Here is a 24636-nt window from a genome sequence, read left to right as displayed (position 1 = left end):
ACATGTTCTCTCTTTCTCTTTCTCTTCCTACATCCATCGATTATCTGTACGTCTGTTTGCTCTTCTGTGCTGCTCTGTCTCTGTCTGGATCTGTTGTCTCCATCTCTACTCGCCTGTCTGTTTTTTCTTCTTCTTTCTATTACCTTTCAACCATTTCCTCTCTGACACCCCTGTCAATCTCTCTCTCGCTATCCTGCGCTCTCTTTCTCTCTCTTTCTCTCCCGCACTCCCTCTTTTCTCTTTCTCCCTCTCTGTCGAACTTTTAAACAGCGGGGGCAGGGTAGAAGGGGGGGACAGGCAGGGGTAGGCAGAGATGGGTGTTTTAGATTCATGGCATTGCCACTATTTGTAATGAGGTGGATGCCTCTGCTCCACTACTACTCATGCTCTGCTCGGCATTCTCACCTTCCTTCCCTAGTTTTAATTAGTCTGGGTAAAGTGTTTTTTGATCGCCGCTCCTGTCTGCCCTGTTTGTATTCTCCACACTCTGGCTGCGTCTTAAATAGCATACTATACTGTATATGGTGCACTACTTTTGACAAGGGGCAAGGCCCGTAGGGCTCTGCTCAAAAGTAGTGCACTATATATGGGAATGGGGTGCAATTTAGGACGTGGGTCTCTCAAGAGCCGCAGCTAATGGTCCCCTCTGACTCAGGTCTTTCTTTATTTCATTAGAAACTTGCTCAGGAGGGGACAGGCTTTTAGTCTTTTCTTTCTCCCAGACCCGACTGTGCATTAGTCAGTCTGAGCCACTGGGTAGAATGTATTAGAGGCTGTGATGGTAAGGAAAGAAAGGCACAGTTGGATTCTGCCCCCCCCGTTTTCCATTCATGATTGCATGGTGTGGCCTTTTGCATTTAGAGGTATGCGGTCGTTGTTTAAAACGGTAGGTACAGCAGCCTTACATTGGGCTACTTCCGCTCAGAAATCCTTTGGGTGTTGTATGGAGCCCATTGTTATATAAGCCTGCTTTGTGCTGGAAAACAGTTGCATAATGGCAGCAATGAAAAAGGCAGGAATGGGCAATTAAAGCAGCTTATAGAATGTGTAAGTAATGGCTATTAGGGAGTTATTATAAGCCAGGGAGCAGAATCAGGATGCTATGAAATTAGGGACTTTTATTTAGCAGCTTTATCTGAACAATAGTGATTATTTTGTACATAACAAACCTACTGGGTAATCTATGTGACTCAAGACAATGTTAGTCCTCTGAGCTAAAGCCCTGGCTTTAGTTTGGCCAACCACCACCTACTTCTACATGTCATCAGTCTTTCTTGTTCATTCAAATAGGTGCATAACCATTTTCGTTATGCACCTGATTGGCCGGTGATCGTAACTGACTTTGCCAGTGGTGGAACCGAGTCCGACCTTAGCGAACATTATGCAGTGTTCAGTTGCCCTTCAGCAACTTGGACACTAGACAGGACTGTGGACTGTGGACATTGCTCTACAAGACAGAACCAGTGTTCATTAGCTGGAGCTGATGGGAGATTGGCAGGGCGTTGTGGGTGTTTTGGCATGGGGTTGTAGGTGCCCCAAGTGTTCCATTGTTCCACAGGTTGCTAATGAACATGACGAGCTGTCTCCTCTGTAGTGCTCAGAGTGAATGACCGGGCCAATCCTTGTCACTGCAGCATGTCTCTCACACACTAATAAGTACTGTAACATACAGACCTTATGGATCTGCTTTAGGGGTCAGTTTCTGGCTTCCTTGTGTATCGGAAACCAACCCCCACACACGCACTTCTTCATGCACACACCAAAACCCCTAAAACACAGAAACCCTGAGTGTCCTCCTCCCCACTCCCCAGGAGCCAGCGCCCATGACAGAAGACCTTCTAGAGGAGCAGTCGGAGGTATTGGCCAAACTGGGCACATCAGCCGAAGGTGCCCACCTCCGCGCCCGCATGCAGAGTGCCTGTCTGCTCTCAGACATGGAGTCTTTTAAGGTGAGGACACACACCCCACCCTGACATATATATTTTACACACACACCCTGAAATGAATGCTGGCACACACACAAACACAGAGAAACACACACAGAGAGAGGCACACTCACTCTCACTGACACCCAGACTGGGTGAGTGGCACAGGAGCCTATTAGTGTTCTCCGTCCTCTCAGTCAGTCAATGTGTCAGACTGGGGGGCGTTTGATTTGATTCTCAGTCTCTCTGCCTCCCTCGTCTCACACGGTGGTATAGTGGAGGGCATGCTAATTGTGTTATTAAGATCAATGAAAGGCTTCTTTCTTATTAGAAAACGTGAGGGGTGTGGATTTGGACATGTGAAGAGGTCTTTGAGAGCTGATTTTCTGTAAAGATTTCTGTTTTAGTGCTTCAAATAATTTCCATTTAGAAAATAAGCCTCCGTCGTGTTGAATTATTGAATACTAGTCGTTGATGTTATGCCTGTAAAAGTATTAGTTGATAGAATGTTGAACACACAAATGCTTTTTAATGATTCATGTAGATTTCCTTCGTCATGCAGACAAATCTACAAAGCCGCTCTTTTTTTAATAGTTGTCTCTTTTAAAAAAGAATGGACTCAGGCTAAAGAAAGCTTCTTTAATCTCTATGGTGAAAAACAGCTTCTATCTCAAGGCCATCAGACTGTTAAATAGCCACCACTAACATTGAGTGGCTGCTGCCAACACACTGTCATTGACACTGACCCAACTCCAGCCATTTTAATAATGGGAATTGATGGGAAATGATGTAAATATATCACTAGCCACTTTAAACAATGCTACCTTATATAATGTTACTTACCCTACATTATTCATCTCGTATGCATATGTATATACTGTACTCTACAACATCGACTGCATCCTTATGTAACACATGTATCACTAGCCACTTTAACTATGCCACTTTGTTTACTTTGTCTACACACTCATCTCATATGTATATACTGTACTCGATACCATCTACTGTATGCTGCTCTGTACCATCACTCATTCATATATCCTTATGTACATGTTCCTTATCCCCTTACACTGTGTATAAGACAGTAGTTTTGGAATTGTTAGTTAGATTACTTGTTGGTTATCACTGCATTGTCGGAACTAGAAGCACAAGCATTTCGCTACACTCGCATTAACATCTGCTAACCATGTGTATGTGACAAATAAAATTTGATTTGATTTGATTTGGTCACCTTACTGTGCAATGAATACAGTGAAACGTACCCCATTTTTCTGCTGAGTAGAATGAAGCCACACCTGCTAACTCCAAGCTGTTGGAGTCAAGAGGTTCAGAACTTCAGGTCATTATCTTTAAACTTCTCTGATGGGACTTCAGGCTCAACCCCTTTGTTGCCAACAGTAACAAACGTTGACAAATAGTGTTCTTTCAGGGGGCACAGTTGCAACTTTCTGTTGCATTACCCCAGTCTGTTTTTAGCTGGCCCACTAAATGCTCTACTTTGGAGTTAGTTGTATGTTCTCGACCTCTTCTTCTTCTGTACTTTCTGAGCTCCGACAACAGCTGACGTGAGGAGGAGGGAGATGGATTATAAACTAGAGGAAGAAGAATGTTGTGTATTCAACCAGAGCGGTAAATGAGGCCCTTAGTTGAGTTAGAAAGGCTTCAAAATGTTTCATGGCCAGGGCCGACCTGCTCTGTATGTAATTGTGCTTAGCCAAGCATAATCTGGCATTTTGCTTTAATTATCCCGGTCCTTGCGGGCGCAATGCCAAGGATGGACCACTGATGAATGGTGGGGACTTAGGAATATGACAGCCAAGCACTACGTAACCAGCCCCCGCCTCAACTGAATATGTCACACGCACGAATGCCGGTTTGCGCGCACACAAATTTCACCCACACGCAAATACACATTTCACACACACACCTTCTTTAGGGGGACTGCAGTAGAGAAGCCTCCTGTCCTGGCCTGGACCCCCAGGCTACGGAGGAGCTCCTGTCTCAGTTATTCACGCTTCATCATCTTTCTCATCAATCCATCTACTGCCGCTGCACTGAAATGGAGCTGTCTCCTCGCTACGAAACTTACCACGGGAAAAAATAAAGGAAATGAAGTAAGGCAGGCTTCTAATTAATTATGGAGTGTGAATGAAGGAGAGAAATTACTGTGTTGAATCTCACTAACGCACATCAGCGAAAGGTCACACAAAAGTTCTTGCTCAATTGGTCAGTCGGTTGGTTTCCAGAGGAAGCAGGGAAGCAGTGAGACATTGATTTATTTCACAGCAGCAGGTACTCTGATTCAGACTCAGTCCCTCTGAGGGCCATTAACAGACTGATGCTGTCTGCTACACCTGAATCATCACCTGTCTTTGAGTCATGAGCTCACAGACAGCGAGCACTGCTCTGGAGGGGAGCTGAAGCACTAGAGGTGGTGATGACATCAGCCAGATGTATGTGTGTTTTCTGCTACTATCGCCAGGGTTTTTTAGAAGACTTTTGACTTCTCTTGACTGTGTATATATGCTTTGGAAGATTAGAATATAGTGGAAAACCTTGAACATCTGTGGGGTTTGAGAACATGACTTTGCTGTGACAGTGACAAGCCTGTGTCTGTCCGTGTCCATATTAGGCAGCGAACCCTGGCTGTACCCTGGAGGACTTTGTGAGGTGGTACTCGCCCAGGGACTACGTTGAGGAGGAGGTGGTGGACGAGAACGGAGACACAGTGGTCAGGGGTGACTTGAGTGCCAGGATGAAGATCCCGGGAAACATGTGGATGGAGGCGTGGGCCACAGCCAAGACTACCCCCGCTCGCAGACAGAGACGCCTGTTTGACGACACCAAGGAGGCTGAGAAGGTACTGAGCTTTAAGAATTGTATTGTGCATTGCAGGGCCGCCATCATTTTTTACATTTTTATTTTAGTCTGTTCAACTGTAGAATCCTAACAGCTGCATACAATCTACTTCACCCTATCCCTCTGTTCAGGGTAAACGAAGAGGTAACATTGTGTTTTTATAGCTAGCTAATTTTTGGGGGGTTTTGAAAATACTAAATATTCAAGTTAGTTTATATTCAAACTTTGGGTGACTAGGCAACCTAGACTTTTTCAATCCAACTTTATTAACTGGAATTAATCAATGAACTCTATCTGACAAAGACTTTGAGGTCTTTTTTTGTATTAAGCCTATAGTTGCGTAGTGCAGGCCTACACGATGCAGACCTGCGTAAAGCAGACCTCAGCCCCGTGAGTTCTATCGTCCAATAATGTTGGTGTCTCTGTGTATGTGTTGATGAAAACCCCCCCTTTAGTCTAGCTTTAAAATATAAAGGTTGCTGCAGTTTGACATGGTTTTCATCCTCCCAAAGGCAAGGAGTTTTTCCAGGAGTTTTTAAAACCATGTGACCTGATTTTTAGAAAAACTCTGGTCCCATCAGAGCCCTTATTAAACCTTTTTACAACTGATAAATCACATCATACCATGTTAGTTCCAGAATCTTTGGTTACCAGACCAGGAATTACTAAAAGGGGGGAGAAGCTCAGTTTGGGGTTTTCCCCTCAAGTTAGGATTTGGGGAGGATAAGTTGTGCCTAAGAACAACTTTTACCCAGAGCCATTTTGCATTGTGATTCACTGACTGATTTAATATAACAAGCCGTTCAAAAGCCCCCCCCCCCCTTTGAACTGCTAGACTGAGACTCCGTGAATGGCACCTCTACCTGTTCTGCAGCTCATTGCTGCCAGCCCAGAGATCGAAACACTGCCAGGTTCACTACACACTCTGCCTCTCTCTGCTTGTCCCTGTTTCAGCCAATCACCATGCAGCGCTGCTAGAAATAGGAAGTAGGTCAGAACACAAGGTGTCCCTGCTATGACACACACACACACACACACACACACAAGGTGTCCCTCCCCTCCCTGCCATGGGTCCCCTCCCTGAGAGTTTAAACTGAGTTCAGGGGAACCTTGCCGGTCCTTGAAGGTCGGTCATCTAGCCTATAGCACGGCGTCCTTCATCCGTATGGCTGCCGCCAGCCAGCCGGCTCTTTTGGGGAAATTCCAGGTGCACAATTTAGTTTGGAATTAATTTACTGCTGATTTATAATATTTTTTCTTTTTTTCTTCCTGCTCCAGTAAGTTGTCCTCTTAAGTAGGTAGATGACAGGTGTGCTTCTATAATCCACAGTCCTCTGTTTGCAGTCGAGACCATCGCCACAAGGTCACTCTGCGACAACTTAAGAGAGCTGTACTGTGCCTTTCCTTCTATCCCTGTACTCTCCCTGTGCACGAGAGCCTGAAGGGTTGTGTGTTATTAAGGGATACCAAATCAGATTGAGCTTCTGGAATCTCATCACTGACTCACTCAACATAACGAATGACCCTGTGTTGTATAAAGAGGAGGGTCATTAAAATGCAGCGCTGCCTCTCGCCAACACAATTGCGTTTATGCGGCAGACAGCCTCCATAAGTCAAAAGAAGCCGATGAACCAGTTTTGTAAAAGAACAATGCCTTTGGAAATGTCAAGTACCTTGCCGGGTCCCTGACAACCTCTGGAATCATAATTGCTGTAAGAGAGAGAGATGGAGAGAGAGAATTTGCTTTTGATATTCTTCCCCTCCCCCAGGTGCTGCACTACTTGGCGGTACAGAAGCCAGCAGACCTGACCCGCCATCTCCTGCCCTGCATCCTCCATGCTGCCATCCTCAAGGAGAAGGAGGAGGGTTAGTGACCGCAGGGTCCTGTTGCTCGGTCTCTGCCTCTGTCTCTTTATCTATCCCTCTCTCATATCTCACCAACTTCCTCTCTTCTCTCCCACACAGAGTCAGTAGAGGACATCCTATCTGTTAGAAAGGCCATCCAGCAGGCCACCTCTCATGCCAGCAAGCTGCTGCGCCACCCCAGCCCAGACTACAAGAAACTAGAGGTGACTGGAAACAACTTTTTTTTTTAATCTAGCCTTTATCTTACCAGGATAAATCCTGTTTTTCAAGGGAGACCTGGCAAGATTTGACGATCTCTACCCAACCGTCTCTAATCCCTAACCTCTACCACTAACCCATTGGTTGGACTGCAAGGTAGCCACGGTATACTTTTTTTCTACCCCCAATTCATCCACCCTAGTACTGTGTCTATGTGTCTGTCTCCTCCAACAGGACGTGATTACCCAGCTGATAGCGGTGGAGACTGTCATTGCCCGCTCCCGCTCTCTGAAGGCCAAGTTTGGCATCGGGAAGGCAGAGCAGGGCGACAACGCAGAGGATCTGGAGAGGTACAGTAGGACAAAAGCAGCACGCCTTGAAATTATACGAATATATTCCATTCAGCAGACACTTTTATCCAAAGCGTATTAGACATGCATACATTCCTGGCATTGTAAGCACAGTGCGCTAAACAAAGTAATTTCATGTTAACCAGTAAGGCCAGATAGATCTGCGGAGATACAAAAATACCTATGGAGTTAAATGAAATCAATCCAACTGCTTCAAACCTATCTATTTCTATACAGGTCTATTTCTATTGAGATAAAATCTCTTTTGCAAGTGAGACCAATCGAAACCATGAATAGCTTAAGTGTTATCGATTCGGTGTTCAGACAGTGCTTTTAACTTCCCTGTAGATTCTCTCCTGATGAAACCAGCAGGCACATTTTAACCAACCCTCCATGCCACTACTCCTCCTTCCCAACTGTTGTTCTTTTGTCCTCTCAAATCAAATAACATTTTATTCATCACCTGCTTCGTAAACAACAGACATAGGCCAACAGTGAAATGCTTCCTGACGGGCCCTTCCCAACTGCTGAGAGAAAGAAAATAATAGAAAAGTAATAACACGTTTGAGGGAGAGGTTGTTGTCCTCGCACCACCCTGCCTGGTCTCTGACGACCTCCTTATAGGGCAGGGGTTCCCAAACTCTCACGACCCCAACCATAATTAATGACCATTTTTTTCACATGGTTGCTTCGTGAGAATTTTCGGATATCAAAATGGGGTCATGGGCTAAACAAGTTTGAGAACCCCTGGCCTATAAGGAAGTCGTCAGAGACCTGGCAGGGTAGTGCGAGGACAACAACCTCTCCATCACCGTCAGCTAGACAAAGGAAATGGAAAACTATAGGAAATGGAGGGCTGAGCACACCCCCATTCACATCGACAGGGCAGTAGTGGAGCGGGTCGAGAGCTTCAAGTTCCTTGTATCCACATCACTAAGGATCTATCATGGCCCGCACACATCAACACAGTTGTGAAGAGGGCACGATAACGCCTCTTCCCCCTCAAAAGCCTGAAAAAATTGGGCATGGCCCCTTAGATCCTCAACGTTCTACAGCTGCACTATTGAGAGCATCTTGACTGGCTACATCACCGCTTGGTATGACAACTGCTTGGCATCCGACCGCAAGACGCTACAGAGGTTAGCGCGTACGGTCCAGTACATCACTGGGGCCGAGCTCCCTGCCATCCAGGACCTCTATACCAGGCGGTGTCCGAGGGAATCCCTAAAAATTGTCATTAACAGCCTATGTTAACTTTTTTATTTGTGACTATCGCAGTCAATTGAAAAACATTTCTAACATTCTGATTGTCTTAACTCACCATCATATACTTTGATTGTGGGGCTATGACAGTCAATTGCAAATTAGACTGACATAATGTCTTATCTCACCACCACTAATGAGAAGGGTATGCTTGATGCATGTCGCGTCGGAGCTTCTCAAAGTCAGGAACATTTTTGGTTTTAATGCAAACGAGAGCACTCAATCCAGCTTCACACAGATTTGAGCTGGCAAAGGGTACTAGGAGTTTTATGGTGCTTTCAAGATAACTGGGAACTCTGAAAAATTAGAGGTCAAATCATGACGTTAGTGATCTTCAGGTCGGAATGTCGGAGCTCTAGAAAGAGGCCTGAGTTGGATGACCGTTCAAAAGGATTTTTCCCAGTCAGAGCTCGTTTTTTTTCCCTAGTTCCCAGTTATCCTTAATGCACTGAAGTCAGAAGTCTGAGATTGCTTAGTTCCCAGTTCACTTACTGATGCTGTTCTTTTAGAAACATGCTCAGCGTTGGGAAGGGGGCATGGTTCACTTTTGTAAGACTCTCCAATAAGTAAGACTTTTGTTAGACTCTCCAATAAGAATTCTTTCCTCTGAATCCACTGATGCGGTTACGCATCTGTAGAATGTTTTTTTTTTTCCCCAGCATGCTTGAATTCAGTTTCCCAAAGATGTCTATTGCATAGGCAAGGAGACATTTTCTTTTACTTTACACAGAAAGTTATTTAAAAAAAATGTTTTTTTACATCCTTTGTGAATGACAGAAGTTCCTCTGTCAATGTGAACATCTTTTCAACCCTCCCCCTTGCTAACCACCAATCCTCAGTGTGAAATAGAACATTGTCATGCTCTGATCACATATCACATAGTTTTGTGAACAGGCCTGCGTGCAGTGGATATGCTTTGATGTAGTTTACCATTGAAGTTACCTGCTGCAGTATATTTCAGTTCTGTGCTCAGCTCTTTTGCTGCCAGTTCCTCTCGGTGTATCATACAATGCTTCCATATGGCAGAGGGAGACGCAATCATAACCAGAGTGCAGAGGCCTGCCTGCCTGCCGTCCCACCATAGATGGAGCCCCATCTGTGCAAGATCCCACCATTCCATCCCATGGAATCTGTTTTTCGTCAATATAGCCACGCAGCATACTGAACATCCTCTGTGCCGTTTCATGCTCGGGAATCGTGAGACGGAACAATATGTCCTCGTGAATAGCATCCCCTGACGTACAAACGTCAACTCATGGGCATCTCGGCCCTCACGGCTAATGTACATTTGGAGTCACTCAGTCAAGAGTTTTCTCTTGATTACTAGCAATAGCATAATTTCTTCATTTGGCAGTGTTATCAAATCAAATCAAATCAAATTTATTTATATAGCCCTTAGTACGTCAGCTGATATCTCAAAGTGCTGTACAGAAACCCAGCCTAAAACCCCAAACAGCAAACAATGCAGGTGTAAAAGCACGGTGGCTAGGAAAAACTCCCTAGAAAGGCCAAAACCTAGGAAGAAACCTAGAGAGGAACCGGGCTATGTGGGGTGGCCAGTCCTCTTCTGGCTGTGCCGGGTAGAGATTATAACAGAACATGACCAAGATGTTCAAATGTTCATAAATGACCAGCATGGTCAAATAATAATAAGGCAGAACAGTTGAAACTGGAGCAGCAGCACAGTCAGGTGGACTGGGGACAGCAAGGAGCCATCATGTCAGGTAGTCCTGGGGCACGGTCCTAGGGCTCAGGTCCTCCGAGAGAGAGAAAGAAAGAGAGAATTAGAGAGAGCATATGTGGGGTGGCCAGTCCTCTTCCGGCTGTGCCGGGTGGAGATTATAACAGAACGTGGCCAAGATGTTCAAATGTTCATAAATGACCAGCATGGTTGAATAATAGTAAGGCAGAACAGTTGAAACTGGAGCAGGAGCATGGCCAGGTGGACTGACAAAGGTATTGATGCGAGTGTCTGTACATCTCCCACCCCATGTTGTTTTCACCATATCAATTGCGGCCAGTAATATCAGAGTCTCTGTAATAGTGTGTGGTCTCATAGCATAGCGGGCCTAGCCATTCACCGTGGGAATGATTCAAGTGCAACAGTCAAGTGCAGCCTTTTCAAATTATCTAAGGGCACTCTGGTAGAGTTGTGTCTTTTTAGATTTGTATGAATGTAGACGAAGGTTAACCACATTGCAATGATTTTGAGATACAAAGACTATATTATGATCATTTTGGGAGGGTATATACAGTTGAAGTCGGAAGTTTACATACACTTAGGTTGGAGTCATTAACTTGTTTTTCAAGCACTCCACAAATTTCTTGTTAAACTATAGTTTTGACAAGTCATGACACAAGTCATTTTTCCAACAGTTGTTTACAGACATTATTTCACTGTATCACAATTCCAGTGGTCAGAAGTTTACATACACTAAGTTGATTGTGCCTTTAAACAGCTTGGAAAATTCCAGAAAATTATGTAATTGCTTTAGAAGCTTCTGATGGGCTAATTGACATCATTTGAGTCAATTGGAGGTGTACCTGTGGATGTGTATCAAGGCCTACCTTCAAACTCTGCGCCTCTTTGCTTGACATCATGGGAAAATCAAAAGACATCAGCCAAGACCTCAGTAAAAAATTGTAGACCTCCACAAGTCTGGTTCATCCTTGGGAGCAATTTCCAAAACGTCTGAAGGTACCACGTTCATCTGTACAAACAATAGTATGCAAGTATAAACACCATGGGACCACGCAGCCATCATACCGCTCAGGAAGGAGACACGTTCTGTCTCCTAGAGATGAACGTACTTTGGTGCGAAAAGTGCAAATAAATCCCAGAACAACAGCAAAGGACCTTGTGACGATGCTGGAGGAAACAGGCACAAAAGTATCTATATCCACAGTAAAACGAGTCCTATATCGACATAACCTGAAAGGCCACTCAGCAAGGAAGAAGCCACTGCCCCAAAATCGCCATAAAAATTCCAGACTACGGTTTGCAACTGCACATGGGGACAAAGATCGTACTTTTTGGAGAAATGTCCTCCGGTCTGTTCAAACAAAAATAGAACTGTTTGGTCATAATGCCATCATTATGTTTGGAGAAAAAATGGAGAGGCTTACAAGCAGAAGAACAATATCCCAACCGTGTAGCACGGGGGTGGCAGCATCCTGTTGTGGGTGTGCTTTGCTGTAGGAGGGACTGGTGCACCTCACAAAATAGATGGCTTCGTGAGGGAGGAAAATTATGTGGATATATTGAAGCAACATCTCGAGACATCAGTCCGGAAGTTAAAGCTTGGTCGCAAATGGGTCTTCCAAATGGACAATGACCCCAAGCATACTTCCAAAGTTATGGCTTAAGGACAACAAAGTCAAGGTATTGGAGTGGCCATCACAAAGCCCTGACTTCAATCCGGTAGAACATTTGTGGGCAGAACTGCAAAAGCATGTGCGAGCAAGGAGGCCTACAAACCTGACTCAGTTATACCAGCTCTGTCAGGAGGAATGGGCCAAAATGCACCCAAGCTTGTGGAAGGCTACCCAAAACGTTTGAACCAAGATAAACAATTTAAAGGCAATGCTACCAAATACTAATTGAGTGTATGTCAACCACTGGAAATGTGATGAAAGAAATAAAAGCTGAAATAAGTAATTCTCTCTCTCTCTACTATTATTCTGACATTTCACATTCTTAAAATAATGTGGTGATCCTAACTGAGCTAAGACAGGGAATTTTTACTTTGATTAAATGGCAGGAATTTTGAAAAACTGATTTTAAATATATTTGGCTACGGTGTATGTAAACTTCCGACTTCAACTGTATATATTTTTCTCAGGATTTTGGAAATTATCCACGACCCGTTTTCATATCAGGTGACCCCACATGGGGTCACGACCCCTAGTTTGGGAACCGCTGCTATAGGCTGCCTCATTGTGGTTGGTGATCAGGCCTACCACCGTGTTGTCAGCAAACGTAATAATTGTGTTTGAGTCCACGCAGTTGTGTGTGAACAGGGAGTACAGGAGGGGACTGAGCATGTACCCCTGATGGGGACCCTGTGTTGAGTTTGGATATTTGGTAACAAATAGTCTGGGGAAAATGTTAGCTGTTGAGGTGAGTGCTAATGATCATATTTATTTTTACGTTTGCTCATATATTCACTCGTGATACAAGTCAGTATTCAACGTCCATCCATGTCTGGAGATGAAGTGGAAACCTGCCGCTAGGATCAACAGTGAGCGCTGTTACCTTTTTCAAGTTTGTTTGGTTTCGATTCTTCAAGTGCGTTAGGGACGGCGGATGAGTTTAAGCATCTGCGTCTGATTCCAAAGTTTGCATGTAATTTTGGGGGGGCCAATCCCAAATGCCAATCCCGACATTTGGAATCATTTCCAAATTTGATGTTTGACAAACATTGATGAACGTCTAATTCTGACATGAGACCTATGAGAGCTGGTAGCATACAGTGCATTCGGAAAGTATTCAGCCCTCTTGACTTTTTCCACATTTTGTTACGTTTCAGCCTTAAATTGATTAAATTCATTTGTTTCCTTATAAATCTACCCACAATACCCCACAATGACAAAGCGAAAACAGTTCTGGGAACATTTTTGCAGAATAATAAAAAAGAAAAACAGATACCTTATTTACATAAGTATTCAGGCTCCAATTATCATCTTTGATGTTTCTACAACTTGATTGATTGGAGTCCTCCTGTGGTAAATAGAATTGATTGGACATGATTTGGAAAGGCACACACCTGTCTATATAAAGTGGGGCAAAAAAGTATTTAGTCAGCCACCAATTGTGCAAGTTCTCCCCCTTAAAAAGATGAGAGGCCTGTAATTTTCATGATAGGTACACTTCAACTATGACAGACAAAATGAGAGAAAAAATCCAGAAAATCACATTGTAGGATTTTTTTAAATGAATTTATTTACAAATTATGGTGGAAATAAGTATTTGGTTAATAACAAAAGTTTATCTCAATACTTTGTTATATACCCTTTGTTGGCAATGACAGAGGTCAAACGTTTTCTGTAAGTCTTCACAATGTTTTCACACACTGTTGCTGGTATTTTGGCCCATTCCTCCATGCAGATCTCTTCTAGATAAGTGATGTTTTGGGACTGTTGCTGGGCAACACAGACTTTCAACTCCCTCCAAAGATTTTCTATGGGGTTGAGATCTGGAGACTGGCTAGGCCACTCCAGGACCTTGAAATGCTTCTTACGAAGCCACTTCTTCGTTGCCCGGGCGGTGTGTTTGGGATCATTGTCATGCTGAAAGACCCAGCCACGTTTCATCTTCAATGCCCTTGCTGATGGAAGGAGGTTTTCACTCAAAATCTCACGATACATGGCCCCACACGGATCAGTCGTCCTGGTCCCTTTGCAGAATAACAGCCCCAAAGCATGATGTTTCCACCCCCATTGCTTCACGGTAGGTATGGTGTTCTTTGGATGCAACTCCGCAATCTTTGTCCTCCAAACACGACGAGTTGAGTTTTTACCAAAAAGTTATATTTTGTTTTCATCTGACCATATGACATTCTCCCAATCTTCTTCTGGATCATCCAAATGCTCTCTAGCAAACTTCAGACGGGCCTGGACATGTACTGGCTTAAGCAGGGGGGCACGTCTAGCACTGCAGGATTTGAGTCCCTGGCGGCGTAGTGTGTTACTGATGGTAGGCTTTGTTACTTTGGTCCCAGCTCTCTGCAGGTCATTCACTAGGTCCCCCTGTGTGGTTCTGGGATTTTTACTCACCGTTCTTGTGATAATTTTGACCCCATGGGGTGAGATCTTGCGTGGAGCCCCAGATCGAGGGAGATTATCAGTGGTCTTGTATGTCTTCCGTTTCCTAATAATTGCTCCCACAGTTGATTTCTTCAAAGCAAGCTGCTTACATATTGCAGATTCAGTCTTCCCAGCCTGGTGCAGGTCTACAATTTTGTTTCTGGTGTCCTTTGACAGCTCTTTGGTCTTGGCCATAGTGGAGTTTGGAGTGTGACTATTTGAGGTTGTGGACCGGTGTCTTTTTTACCGATAACAAGTTCAGGTGCCATTAATACAGGTAACGAGTGGAGGACAGAGGAGCCTCTTAAAGAAGTTACAGGTCTGTGAGAGCCAGAAATCTTGCTCGTTGGTAGGTGAGCAAATACTTATTTTCCACCATAATTTGCAAATAAATTCATAAAAAATCCCACAATGTAATTTTCAGGATTTTTTTTCTCATTTTCGTCTGTCATAGTTGAAGTGTACCTATGATGAAAATTACAGGCCTCTCTCATCTTTTTAAGTGGGAGAACTTGCACAATTGGTGGCTGACTAAATACTTTTTTGCCCCACTGTATATATATTCTGGCATCTTCCAAGTTACCAACTAGTGAATAAATGATAGCTGGGAAGGTAAAGAACTTGAAAGGAACTTTGTTTCATGGGGAAGCTATTTGAAAGTTCCTCTGTGGTTGCTGAAAATGTAGGAAATGGTTTTAGGCAGGTGCAGACTCTTGTAACGCTACACTTAAAGTGGAAATGTAAGATTTTGCTACTGTTACCGTAAACAATCCATATTCATTCTGTGTGATTTGAATAGTATGCACTTTCAATTCAGTTTGAAAGATGTCAATTGAGTGCTGTCACCTGTACTAGGGATTGAGACAATCTCACCAGGGATGTCAGTCGGCCTATGGATAAACATTCAGACCATTAAAACATTGATCACCAGAACCGGTATTATTCTGTTGCAGTGTGTAGCCTTGTAGAGAACTTTCTCATTTTGTCTGTCATCGTTGAAGTCTACCTATGATGAAAATTACAGGCCTCTCTCATATTTTTAAGTGGGAGAACTTGCACAATTGGTGGCTGACTAAATACTTTATTGCCCCACTGTAAGGTCCCACAGTTGACAGTGCATGTCAGAGCAAAAACCAAGCCATGATGTCAAAGGAAAAAACAGAATTGTGTTGAGGCACATATCTGGGGAATGGTAGCAAAAAATGTCTGCAACATTGAAGGTACCCAAGAACACAGTGGCCTCCATCATTCATAAATGGAAGTAGTTTGGAAACACCAAGACTCTTCCTAGTGCTGGCTGCCCAGCCAAACTGAATAATCGGAGGAGAAGGGCCTTGGTTAGGGAGGTGACCAAGATCCTGATGGTCACTCTGACAGAGCTCCAGAGATCCTCTGTGGTGATGCGAGAACCTTCCAGAAGGACAACCATCTCTGCAGCACTACACCAGCCAGGCCTTTATGGTAGAGTGGCCAGACGGAAGTCACTCCTTTGTAAATTCACGTGACAGCCCGCTTGGAGTTTGCCAAAAGGCACATAAAGGACTCTCAGACCATGAGAAGCAAGATTCTTATGAAGGTCTTATGAAACCAAAATTGAATGCCAAGTGTCTCTTTGGCCTGAATGCCAAGTGTCACGTCTGGAAGAAACCTGGCACCATCCCGACTGTGAAGCATGGTGGCGGCAGCATTATGCTTTTGTGATCTTTTTCAGCGGCAAGGACTGGGAGTCTAGTCAGGATCGAGGGAAAGATGAATGGAGAGTGCTCATGACCTCAGACTGGGGCGATGGTTCACCTTCCAACAGGACAATGATCCTAAGCACACAACCAAAAGAAAGTGACTTGGTGACTTAGGGACACGTCTCGGAATGTCCTTGAGTGGCCCAGCCAGAGCGCTGACTTGAACACGATCAAATGTTTTAAGAGAGAGACTTTAAAATAGCTGTGCAGCAATGCTCCCCATCCAACCTGACAGCTTGAGAGGATCTGCAAAGAAGTATGGGAGAAACTCCCCAAATGCAGGTGTGCCAAGCTTGTAGGGTCATACCCAATAAGACTCTAGGCTGTAATCACTGCCGAAGGGGCTTCAACAACGTACTGAGTAAAGGGTCTGAATACTTATGTAAAAGTGATTATTTCAGTTTTTTGCAAAAATGTCTAAAAACCTGTTTTTGCTTTGGTGTTATGGATTATTGTGTGTAGATTGACGGGGCAAAAACATTTAATGAATTTTAGAGTAAGGCTGAAACTTAACAAAGTGGTAAAAGTCTAGGGTTCTGAATACTTCCCGAATGCACTGTATATTATCTGATCAGAACATTCTGCTAGCATGTTATACATGCTAGTCTCCTTGACCTTCACTCGTGTAGTAACCTGGCCTACTCTTGTTTCACTGAATATATTATTTCATTGTTTCACTGTGTATATATTTGGTTAATTGATCTCTGGCTGGACAAGTGGACGTGGTAGCTTATTTATTAATTTGCTCATCTATCACTGATCAGAAACATGTATCCTAAATCAACTGTAGCCTATTTTTTATCTTTTGACTCGCGTCGTAGCCTTATACAGAGCCCAGGTTATTTTTCTAATTTTCTAATCCCACTGAAACCCAAAATCCTGACTCCTGTCTCGCTTGAAAATTCCTAACCTTATTCTGTAATCTATAGGTTGCATTATCAAAGCATGTCTCGCCTATGCATGTCAAAATACCGCTATAATATGTCTGCTCTGTCTTGTATTGCTGCCCATATGAGAGCTTCGGTAGAGAATGTGACCATCAAATGGTATGAGAGTAGATATGGATTTTGTTTTTTATATATAGAGTTGGTCCCCGTTAAGATGCCTTGATATTTAAACAGTTCCCTCTCATCTCCCCGTTATTCATGAGCTGATCTGCTGTCTGTATGATCATCAACTTGACTTTGCCAAATAGGAGAGATTGTGTCATTCGTTGGAGGTTATCTAGCAAGCTTTCAACTTTGGTCATTTTACTTTTGTTTGACTGCCGTTACAAAGTTTGTCTGATCCGACAACGCTATAGCCTACTCGGGGTCCGCTGTGTGTCAAGATACTGTAGCCTGGACCAACTGCTGAAATGCGCTGAATTAATTGAGGAACATGATAACACTCTGAATTTATGAACGGCCTGTTTCTCAAGTCATTTACTCTATCATTACTAAATATCAGTTTCACTTTCTGTGAAATCTTTACATAGTGGCCCTGACAAGGTGGCGCAGCACCTCTCTTATTTGCGGAGAATCTTTACATAGTCATTATATCTTGGTTTTGAACACTTTAAATGGGCACATTTTTACTGTATTTCCCCGGACTCTCTGGTTAGATTAATTATTCCCGGATATTGAAACTGTCAATTTTATCTACTCTCACCACCTGGGTGGCGGACCGTCAGGATGTCCAGGATCCAGTTGCAGAGGGATGTGTTCAGTCCCAGAGTCCTTAGCGTAGTGATGAGCTTGGAGGGCACTGTGGTGTTGTAGTAGTCGTTGTAGTAGCTGTAGTCGATGAACAGCGTTCTCACATAGGTGTTCCTCTTGTCCAGATGGGAGAGGGCGGTGTGGAGTGCAGATTGTGTCGTCTGTGGCTCTGTTGAGGCGGGATGTGAATTGTAGTGGGTACCTCTTGTGTGCCTTCCATCCCATCCTTCTCGCTTTATTAATATCACAAGCCGGCTCTTATTTCATCATACAACCTGCTCGGGGGGGGGGGTGGGAGTAGGAATGCTAATAAATGTTGGGCAAACACAAGTACTGTGTTGTGTGCTATATTAAAACTCCACCACCCTCTCCCCAGGCACACACTCTGCTCAGATTGTAATAAGGGAGCATATTATAGTGGGTGTGTTTGTGTGCGTGTGCCTATCTTGGGAGTGAATAAGTGAGTGTGTGTCTGGAGTGTGTAGATCTGTCTGTCTGTCTAGGTATTCACTTACCGTGTCAGAGGTTCAGGTACACTGAGAGAGAGAAACATAGATATACAGACAGATGGGGTTATATTAGGGAGGCCCACAGTGTTCATTTGTCCCAGGGGCCTCTGATTGCCCAGCCATTCAGGCAGTAGAACCAGGCAAAGACAGACTAATTTTGAGGACACTCAGAGCTGGCCTGGAACCATGCAGCCATTAACCTGTCCCTTTTCTCTCCAACAATGAAACGGCCTGTCCTGCCTTGTATCCGAGATGCTGTGTCAGGGGAGAGGGATGCGTTCCAAAAAGGCTGTAGTTTTCACATGTTGTGTACTGTACTGTAGCTAGTTTTTACAACCCCTTCTCGTTATTCTGTTGGTAAAAGTATAATTGCATGTCTTTTAAATATAAAAACCTGCACGTGTTTTCTGACTACGCTCACATGAACTGAACCTCTTCCCCCATCTCCTCTTCTTCTCGCTCTCAGGTTCGTGAGCTCTCTGCTGGAGGAGCCTGAGGTGTCTGTGATCGGAGCAGGGCGCGGCCCAGCCGGCAGCATCATCCATAAGCTGTTTGTCAGCGCTCAGAGGGTAAAGCACACCGTCTCACACTGTCACCACCATCCAGAACACACACGCACACACTTGTACAAACATACACACCGTCTCCCACTGAGTGCTGTTTGTCCAACAGCCCAGGCAGGAGATGTTATGTTCCCCTCCTACAACCCCACCCTTTTTCCAGGCCCTGAGGGGCTCCTGGGCATGCTGCCTGAGTAACAAAAAGCATGCTGCTGCTGGACTGTGTTCTAATGTGTTCACTTATCACTACTTTCTTCTTGCCGCTTTATTAAACCGTTTTACTTGCTTAAGTTAAGTCACTCTTCTTGCATATCACATAATGCAACTAATACCAAGTATGATAAAAACGTCGGTCAAAAAATGGCTTTGTGCAATCTGACAGACAAACATCTAGGCTCTGTAGTTCCCTCTGTTATGATTAGCAGAATGACAATTAAACACATGTCTTGTTTTATTCAGTTTGATAAGATTTGACAAGCAAGGAGAGAGACACCTGGACCAAATGACTGTCTATTCTCTGCTGCATGTCTTTGAGTATACTCCGACTGAATAGTCTGAGATGATCAGTTAAAAGGCACTTGCAATGATATATTACCTCTCGCATTGTACTGTACAGTTGCGCCTGTATTGGTTATGAAAGTAAGTGTATGCTTGGCTGTAACACATTGAAATACAATGCCTGGTTTGGTCTTGGCACATCCAATGACGCATACATTTGTTTGTTCAACGTGAAAGTTAGTTGAAGCCAATAAATGTGTCTTCTTCCGGAGTTCATCAACAGATGCAGTCCCTGGTCCCAGATCTGTTCCTTAGAATAATTGCTAGTCAAATGCAAACAGGGAATGAATGCTTGTCTTGGCTCCCTCCCCTGTGCCTTGTGTTGGAGGATGAAACGGTGCGAAAAAATAGTTAGATTTCAGCAAACTCTCACTCCCTCAATCACTTTTTTTTTTTTTTTACCCAGCAAGATGTCGGAGTGTTAAATTACAGCCTGTGTTTTGCCAAGCTCTCAAAAGAAAGCTTGTAATTATCCCAAGCACATGTAAATCAGATGAAATCATCAGCCAATCAAATGAGGTGAGTTTCTTGAGAACGACGGAAAGAGAGACAGAGAAGAATAGAAGAGAGGAGAGATGTCCTGCCCCTCATCTTACCCATGTTACCAGTACAAGACTAGAGTACCAGTTTGATTGTTGTCTGATTGCAATGCCGCTTGCTCTGTCTTGAGTGCGTATGCTATGCATGGGATGCATTCGGTGGGATGAATGTCATGTCTTCTCAACCAGAACCTAATCCTCTTCTTAATCACCTGACTTTGTGTCAGTTGTGTTGTTTGTTATTTTATGTTTTTTTCGTTCTCTCCATCCTATTATGTGTTTTTTTTTGTCTCCTAACGCTGCTTGCCTCTCACCCATGTCAAGCTCGCTGACTACAGCAGTGATGAGGTAACCACTAGCAACCCTCCCTATCCCCCCTTTGCACCCCTAGTTCACCCCCCACCCTAGATACCCCCCATGCCCCTCTCCACGATGACTTCTCCCTCTTTCTACCTGCAAAGCAGTGCTGCAACTGAGGTTCAGGCCAGCTGAGGGAGGGATACAGACGGAGATTACAGTTATTTCTCTGGTAATGGTTTGGAAGAGTGAACCACTGCAATTTCCAGACCTCCATAACACAATGGAGAAGCACAGGGTTCCTAAAGCGATGCCACTTACCGTGTTTTTAACCTCCCCCCCTGACCTTTTTACCTAACCACCTAGCCTCTCTTCTTCTCCTCCTCCCTTCCATCTTTTCTTCTAACCACCTATCTGTTAGTGTAGCTCTAATCAATTATTTTTGTTGTATGTCCATTTGCTCTCATTCTCTGTCGATGGGTCTGCGTTGATAAACAAGTGTTTTCTGGTGGATGTGGAGGTTGGTTTATAGTAGACTAGTTTTAGCTGGTTTAGTATGTATACTAAGGAGTGGTATGTCGCTATACACTGAGTGCATAAAACCATTAGGAACACCTGCTCTTTCCATGACAGTCTGACCAAGTGAATCCTGCTCAAAGCTATGATCTCTTACTGATGTCACTTGTTAAATCCACTTCAATCAGTGTAGATGAAGGGGAGGAGACAGGTTAAAGAAGGCTTTTTAAGCCTTGAGACAATTGAGACATGGATTGTAAAAAAACGATTGAAGTGCCTTTTGAATGGGCTTTGATAGTAGGTGCCAAGCGCACCGATTTGTCAAGAACTACAACGCTGCTAGGTTTTTCATGCTCAACAGTTTCCCATGTATATCAAGAATTCTACCTATATTCTTCAGATATACTACATATTCTATCCACATAATGTCTAAACATGCCATCACATACATATATAATTATACTCCGGACTCCGACATTGCTTGTCCTAATATTTCTATATTTCTTAATTCCATTCTTTTACTTTTAGATTTGTGTGTGTTGTTAGATATTAGTGTACTGTTGGAGCTAGTAACACAAGCATTTCGCTACACCCACAATAAACATCTACTAAATATGTGGATGCGACCAATAAGATTTGATTATGAATGGTCGACCACCTAAAGGACATCCAGCCAATTTGACACAACTGGGGGAAGCGTTGCCGTCAACAAGGTCCAGCATCCCTTTGGAACGCCTTCAACACCTTGTAGAGTCCATGCCCCGATGAATTCAGGCTGTTCTGAGGGCAAAATGGGGTGCAACTCAATATTAGGACTTTGTTCCTTTAAGTTTCGTACACTCAGTGTATACATTACAGTAGGTTAGCGGTATCCTGCTGTTTAGTATGTACACTCAGGAGTGGTAGGTTGCTCTTTTCTGTCTGGTTAGTTATATACTAGTTTTAGCCTGCTAGTTTACTATGTAAGTATTGGAGGTTGCTGTGGTGTGTTTGATCCCTTTTGGCTTTAGATCTTAGCGTCACGTAGCTTTCTTGTGTTGCCATCCCTCTAGGGCTATGCTGTGCCCCACTGAAAACAAATGCATACATTGATCTGGAAGCACACATCGAATCGCTCCAATCCATTAAATGTGTTCTCCTTTCCTCGCCTTAGACAATAGTTTGGGAGATGTGGGAAGGCATTTGTTAATTTGTAATCAGCTTTCTAATTTATTTAATTTGTTCCTGCTCAGTAAAAATAGATTGTGTTAACATGCTGCTGTCGTTTCTCAGTCCAGACGCTTTCACTTGCGCCAGGTCTGATCACTGTCGAGGTTGTTCCATTCCCCCAACCACTTAGAATGAGTTGTATGTATGTTTTTCTCAGTCTCGCGTGTCACACTCTGTTATACTCACATTGTAAAAGTGTAGTATGTGTTAAGGTTCTGCTTAGACTGCCTAAAAATATATTGTGTTCTAGTTTCCACATTTTATTGGGCTTTTATAGAAAGTCTACAGTGTGTTGGGTCCTGCATTCTCCATTTTGTGCCGGCCTGAATGTTAGCCACTCAAATATGTGCCAACCTAAATTTTAGCCACTTTGCTTGCGTTTAGACAGGCAGCCTAATTCTGGTATTTTTTTCCACTAATTGGTCTTTTGACCAATCCCATCAGATAATTTTCCGAGCTGATCGGATTGGTCAAAATACCAATTAGTGTTATTAGAATTGGGCTGTCTGTTTAAACGCAGCTGTTGACTCCTCCCATCTGTCTGCCTCGCCCCACACAGGCTGCCCTTTTGGCTCCATTGGATGAAGACACAGGACGTGGGGGTGGAGCTGATGACAAAAAGCCAATGGGAGGTGCCAGTGTGCCAGACTTCCCTCCCCCTGCAGGGCGTGAGATCCTGCTGCGTACGTGTGTCCCGCGGCCCGCGCCCTACTCCAAGGCTCTCCCCCAGCGTCTCTTCTGTGTCCTGATGAGAGAAGACTTCAGGCTGGCTGGGGCCTTCTCATCCGACACCTCCTTCTTCTGAGAGAGGGAGAGGGAGAGTGAGAGAGGGAGAGAAGGAAATGGAGAGCGAGAGAAGGGCTAGTCTGGAAGATGAACCAGGGAGTGTTGGTGGGAGGTCAGGAGGGCATTTGGGATCTCTGGTCAGTGACTCAATCAAGGCTGTATGCATCTCATCATGAGTGGAGCTATGGGCGAGTCTATGGTTTGTTCCAAAGCCACATGACGGAACGCTCCACCCATCTCGGGGCTGGCACCATCTTAAGTGTCTCGTGGGAGGATCGGAGAAACTGAACGGTGGGCTTGCAGGCAGCGCTTTCTTATGAAATCATCGCACTGTGCAACGACTCATATCAGACTGTTCGTTGGTTCCCGGAGGGCTACCAATGACTATTTGTTGATTTAGACTATTCAGTTATTTGAGGTTTAAATGCAAAATAGACTGTACTCAATTGGGAACTGAGCTTACTATGACTGTGATAGTCAAATAAATTAAATGCTTTTTTGTTGTGTAGCTCTGACAAAAAATAACCTAGGGAAAAATAAAAGTACCCTTGTGTGAAAATAATTTGTTTTTGGGGGGGGGGTAAGAATATTCCCCTTGACCTATCTCCCTGAGTGGTAATATATTAGGACGCTAAATAGCATATCATGTATTTTTCCCTGCCACTTGATTGTGATCGTTTGTGGCTCTCCAGTTGCCCAATCAGTCATTGGTTGAAGACCATCATCTCTTAGATGCTCACAATGCTCTGTCTGTTCTGTAGCCCCAGACACTCTCACGCTGCCCATCGCGCTCGTACTGTATGCAGCAATTAGTTACCACTTAAAGCATTTCTCACTATAATAATGCTTATTGATATACGTGCAATCACCGTAGGCTTTCCCTAGTCACCTAAATGTATTGAATCCTAGTTGAAAGTGCAATTACATATTATATATTGTAAAGACGTAGCCTTACATATAGCAGCAGAAAGAAAGGTGTCCTAGTTAATGTTGTTAGTGCTGTTTCTATGAAGAAGGATGTTAAGTGCTGTTAATTGTTAAATTGCTGAGTAATTTTACTTAAAGTCAATGCAGACAACTTTTCTACTTTGTCAGTAATTGACTGAGGGGATGGATTCAAACTGTGGAGCTAGCCAAAGTCTGTACGTGTCAAGTGAGTCTTGGTTTTAAATGTCTCCTAGTTTAGTCCTGTTACATTGGTTAAAAAAATAAACATTTTAATTCAACACTAAAATGTATAATATTGGTGTCTGTTATTGGTATAACTATTTAACATTTTGTGCACTTATTTTCTTAATTACGATTAATCATATTGTCTGAAAGCGTTCAAAATACACTGAAAACATCTCAAATACATAATCTACTGTATACAGCTAAAAACAACAATGCGATGTCAAAACAGGTTGACATTGAGGTAAAAGAAATGTTACTTTGGGCAAAATCAAGGCGTCAATATTCTTGTGATACAAAAAGCATTAATCTTAAAGGGTAGGTAGCATAAACGTAACATACTCTATGGATTTGCATTAGTGTACACAACAAAAGTCCCAATGCAAAGTTACACATCACTTTTTATCACATAAAACCGATCAGCAATCCGAATGTCATGTCAGAAAATGTTTTTCCGGGTTGTGTAATATGGAGGACCCGGCAAGCCAGCCTATTCCCTATAATGTCAACTCCAACAGAGTTGCTAACGTTACGTTAGCACTGAATAAGTCAGCCAGTTGCTATCAACACCTACCTTATAGCTACATTAAAGTAAACCAACGTTTTGGAAATACATAACGCCATCTAACCAGTTATGAAAGAATGTTAGATCTATGCAGTTATCTTAGCGAGCCAGCTAATGCTCGCTTTTAAGCCAACTTACTATTAGCCTAGCCAACCACCAAGGTTATGGTCGGCAAGCTAGAGCCCCAACTACTGGAGACCAGCTAGAACACAACTAACACAACTA

The 24636-nt window shown here is 43.6% G+C and overlaps 1 protein-coding gene across 2 annotated transcripts in view; it reads left to right on the top strand.

The window, feature by feature from the left end:
- Positions 1–23910, top strand: part of LOC124043947 (rab3 GTPase-activating protein catalytic subunit-like) — a 53903-nt gene extending 29993 nt beyond the window's left edge. Inside the window, exons 18-26 of one of the 2 annotated variants that reach the window (XM_046363117.1) lie at positions 1812–1949; positions 4558–4785; positions 6554–6650; positions 6750–6853; positions 7083–7198; positions 18678–18780; positions 20193–20216; positions 20665–20685; positions 22450–23910. In XM_046363117.1, coding sequence (XP_046219073.1) covers positions 1812–1949; positions 4558–4785; positions 6554–6650; positions 6750–6853; positions 7083–7198; positions 18678–18780; positions 20193–20216; positions 20665–20685; positions 22450–22695 — 1077 coding nt within the window. In that variant the 3' untranslated portion in view covers positions 22696–23910. The remainder of the gene's footprint in view (positions 1–1811; positions 1950–4557; positions 4786–6553; positions 6651–6749; positions 6854–7082; positions 7199–18677; positions 18781–20192; positions 20217–20664; positions 20686–22449) is intronic. The other variant, XM_046363118.1, reaches the window with a different exon arrangement.
- The last annotated feature ends 726 nt before the right edge of the window (positions 23911–24636 follow it).

This window comes from Oncorhynchus gorbuscha, linkage group LG09 (assembly GCF_021184085.1).
Source record: "Oncorhynchus gorbuscha isolate QuinsamMale2020 ecotype Even-year linkage group LG09, OgorEven_v1.0, whole genome shotgun sequence".
Lineage (NCBI taxonomy): Eukaryota > Metazoa > Chordata > Actinopteri > Salmoniformes > Salmonidae > Oncorhynchus > Oncorhynchus gorbuscha.
Note: the sequence above shows the minus strand (reverse complement) of the source record. Positions and strands in the feature narration are given on the sequence as shown.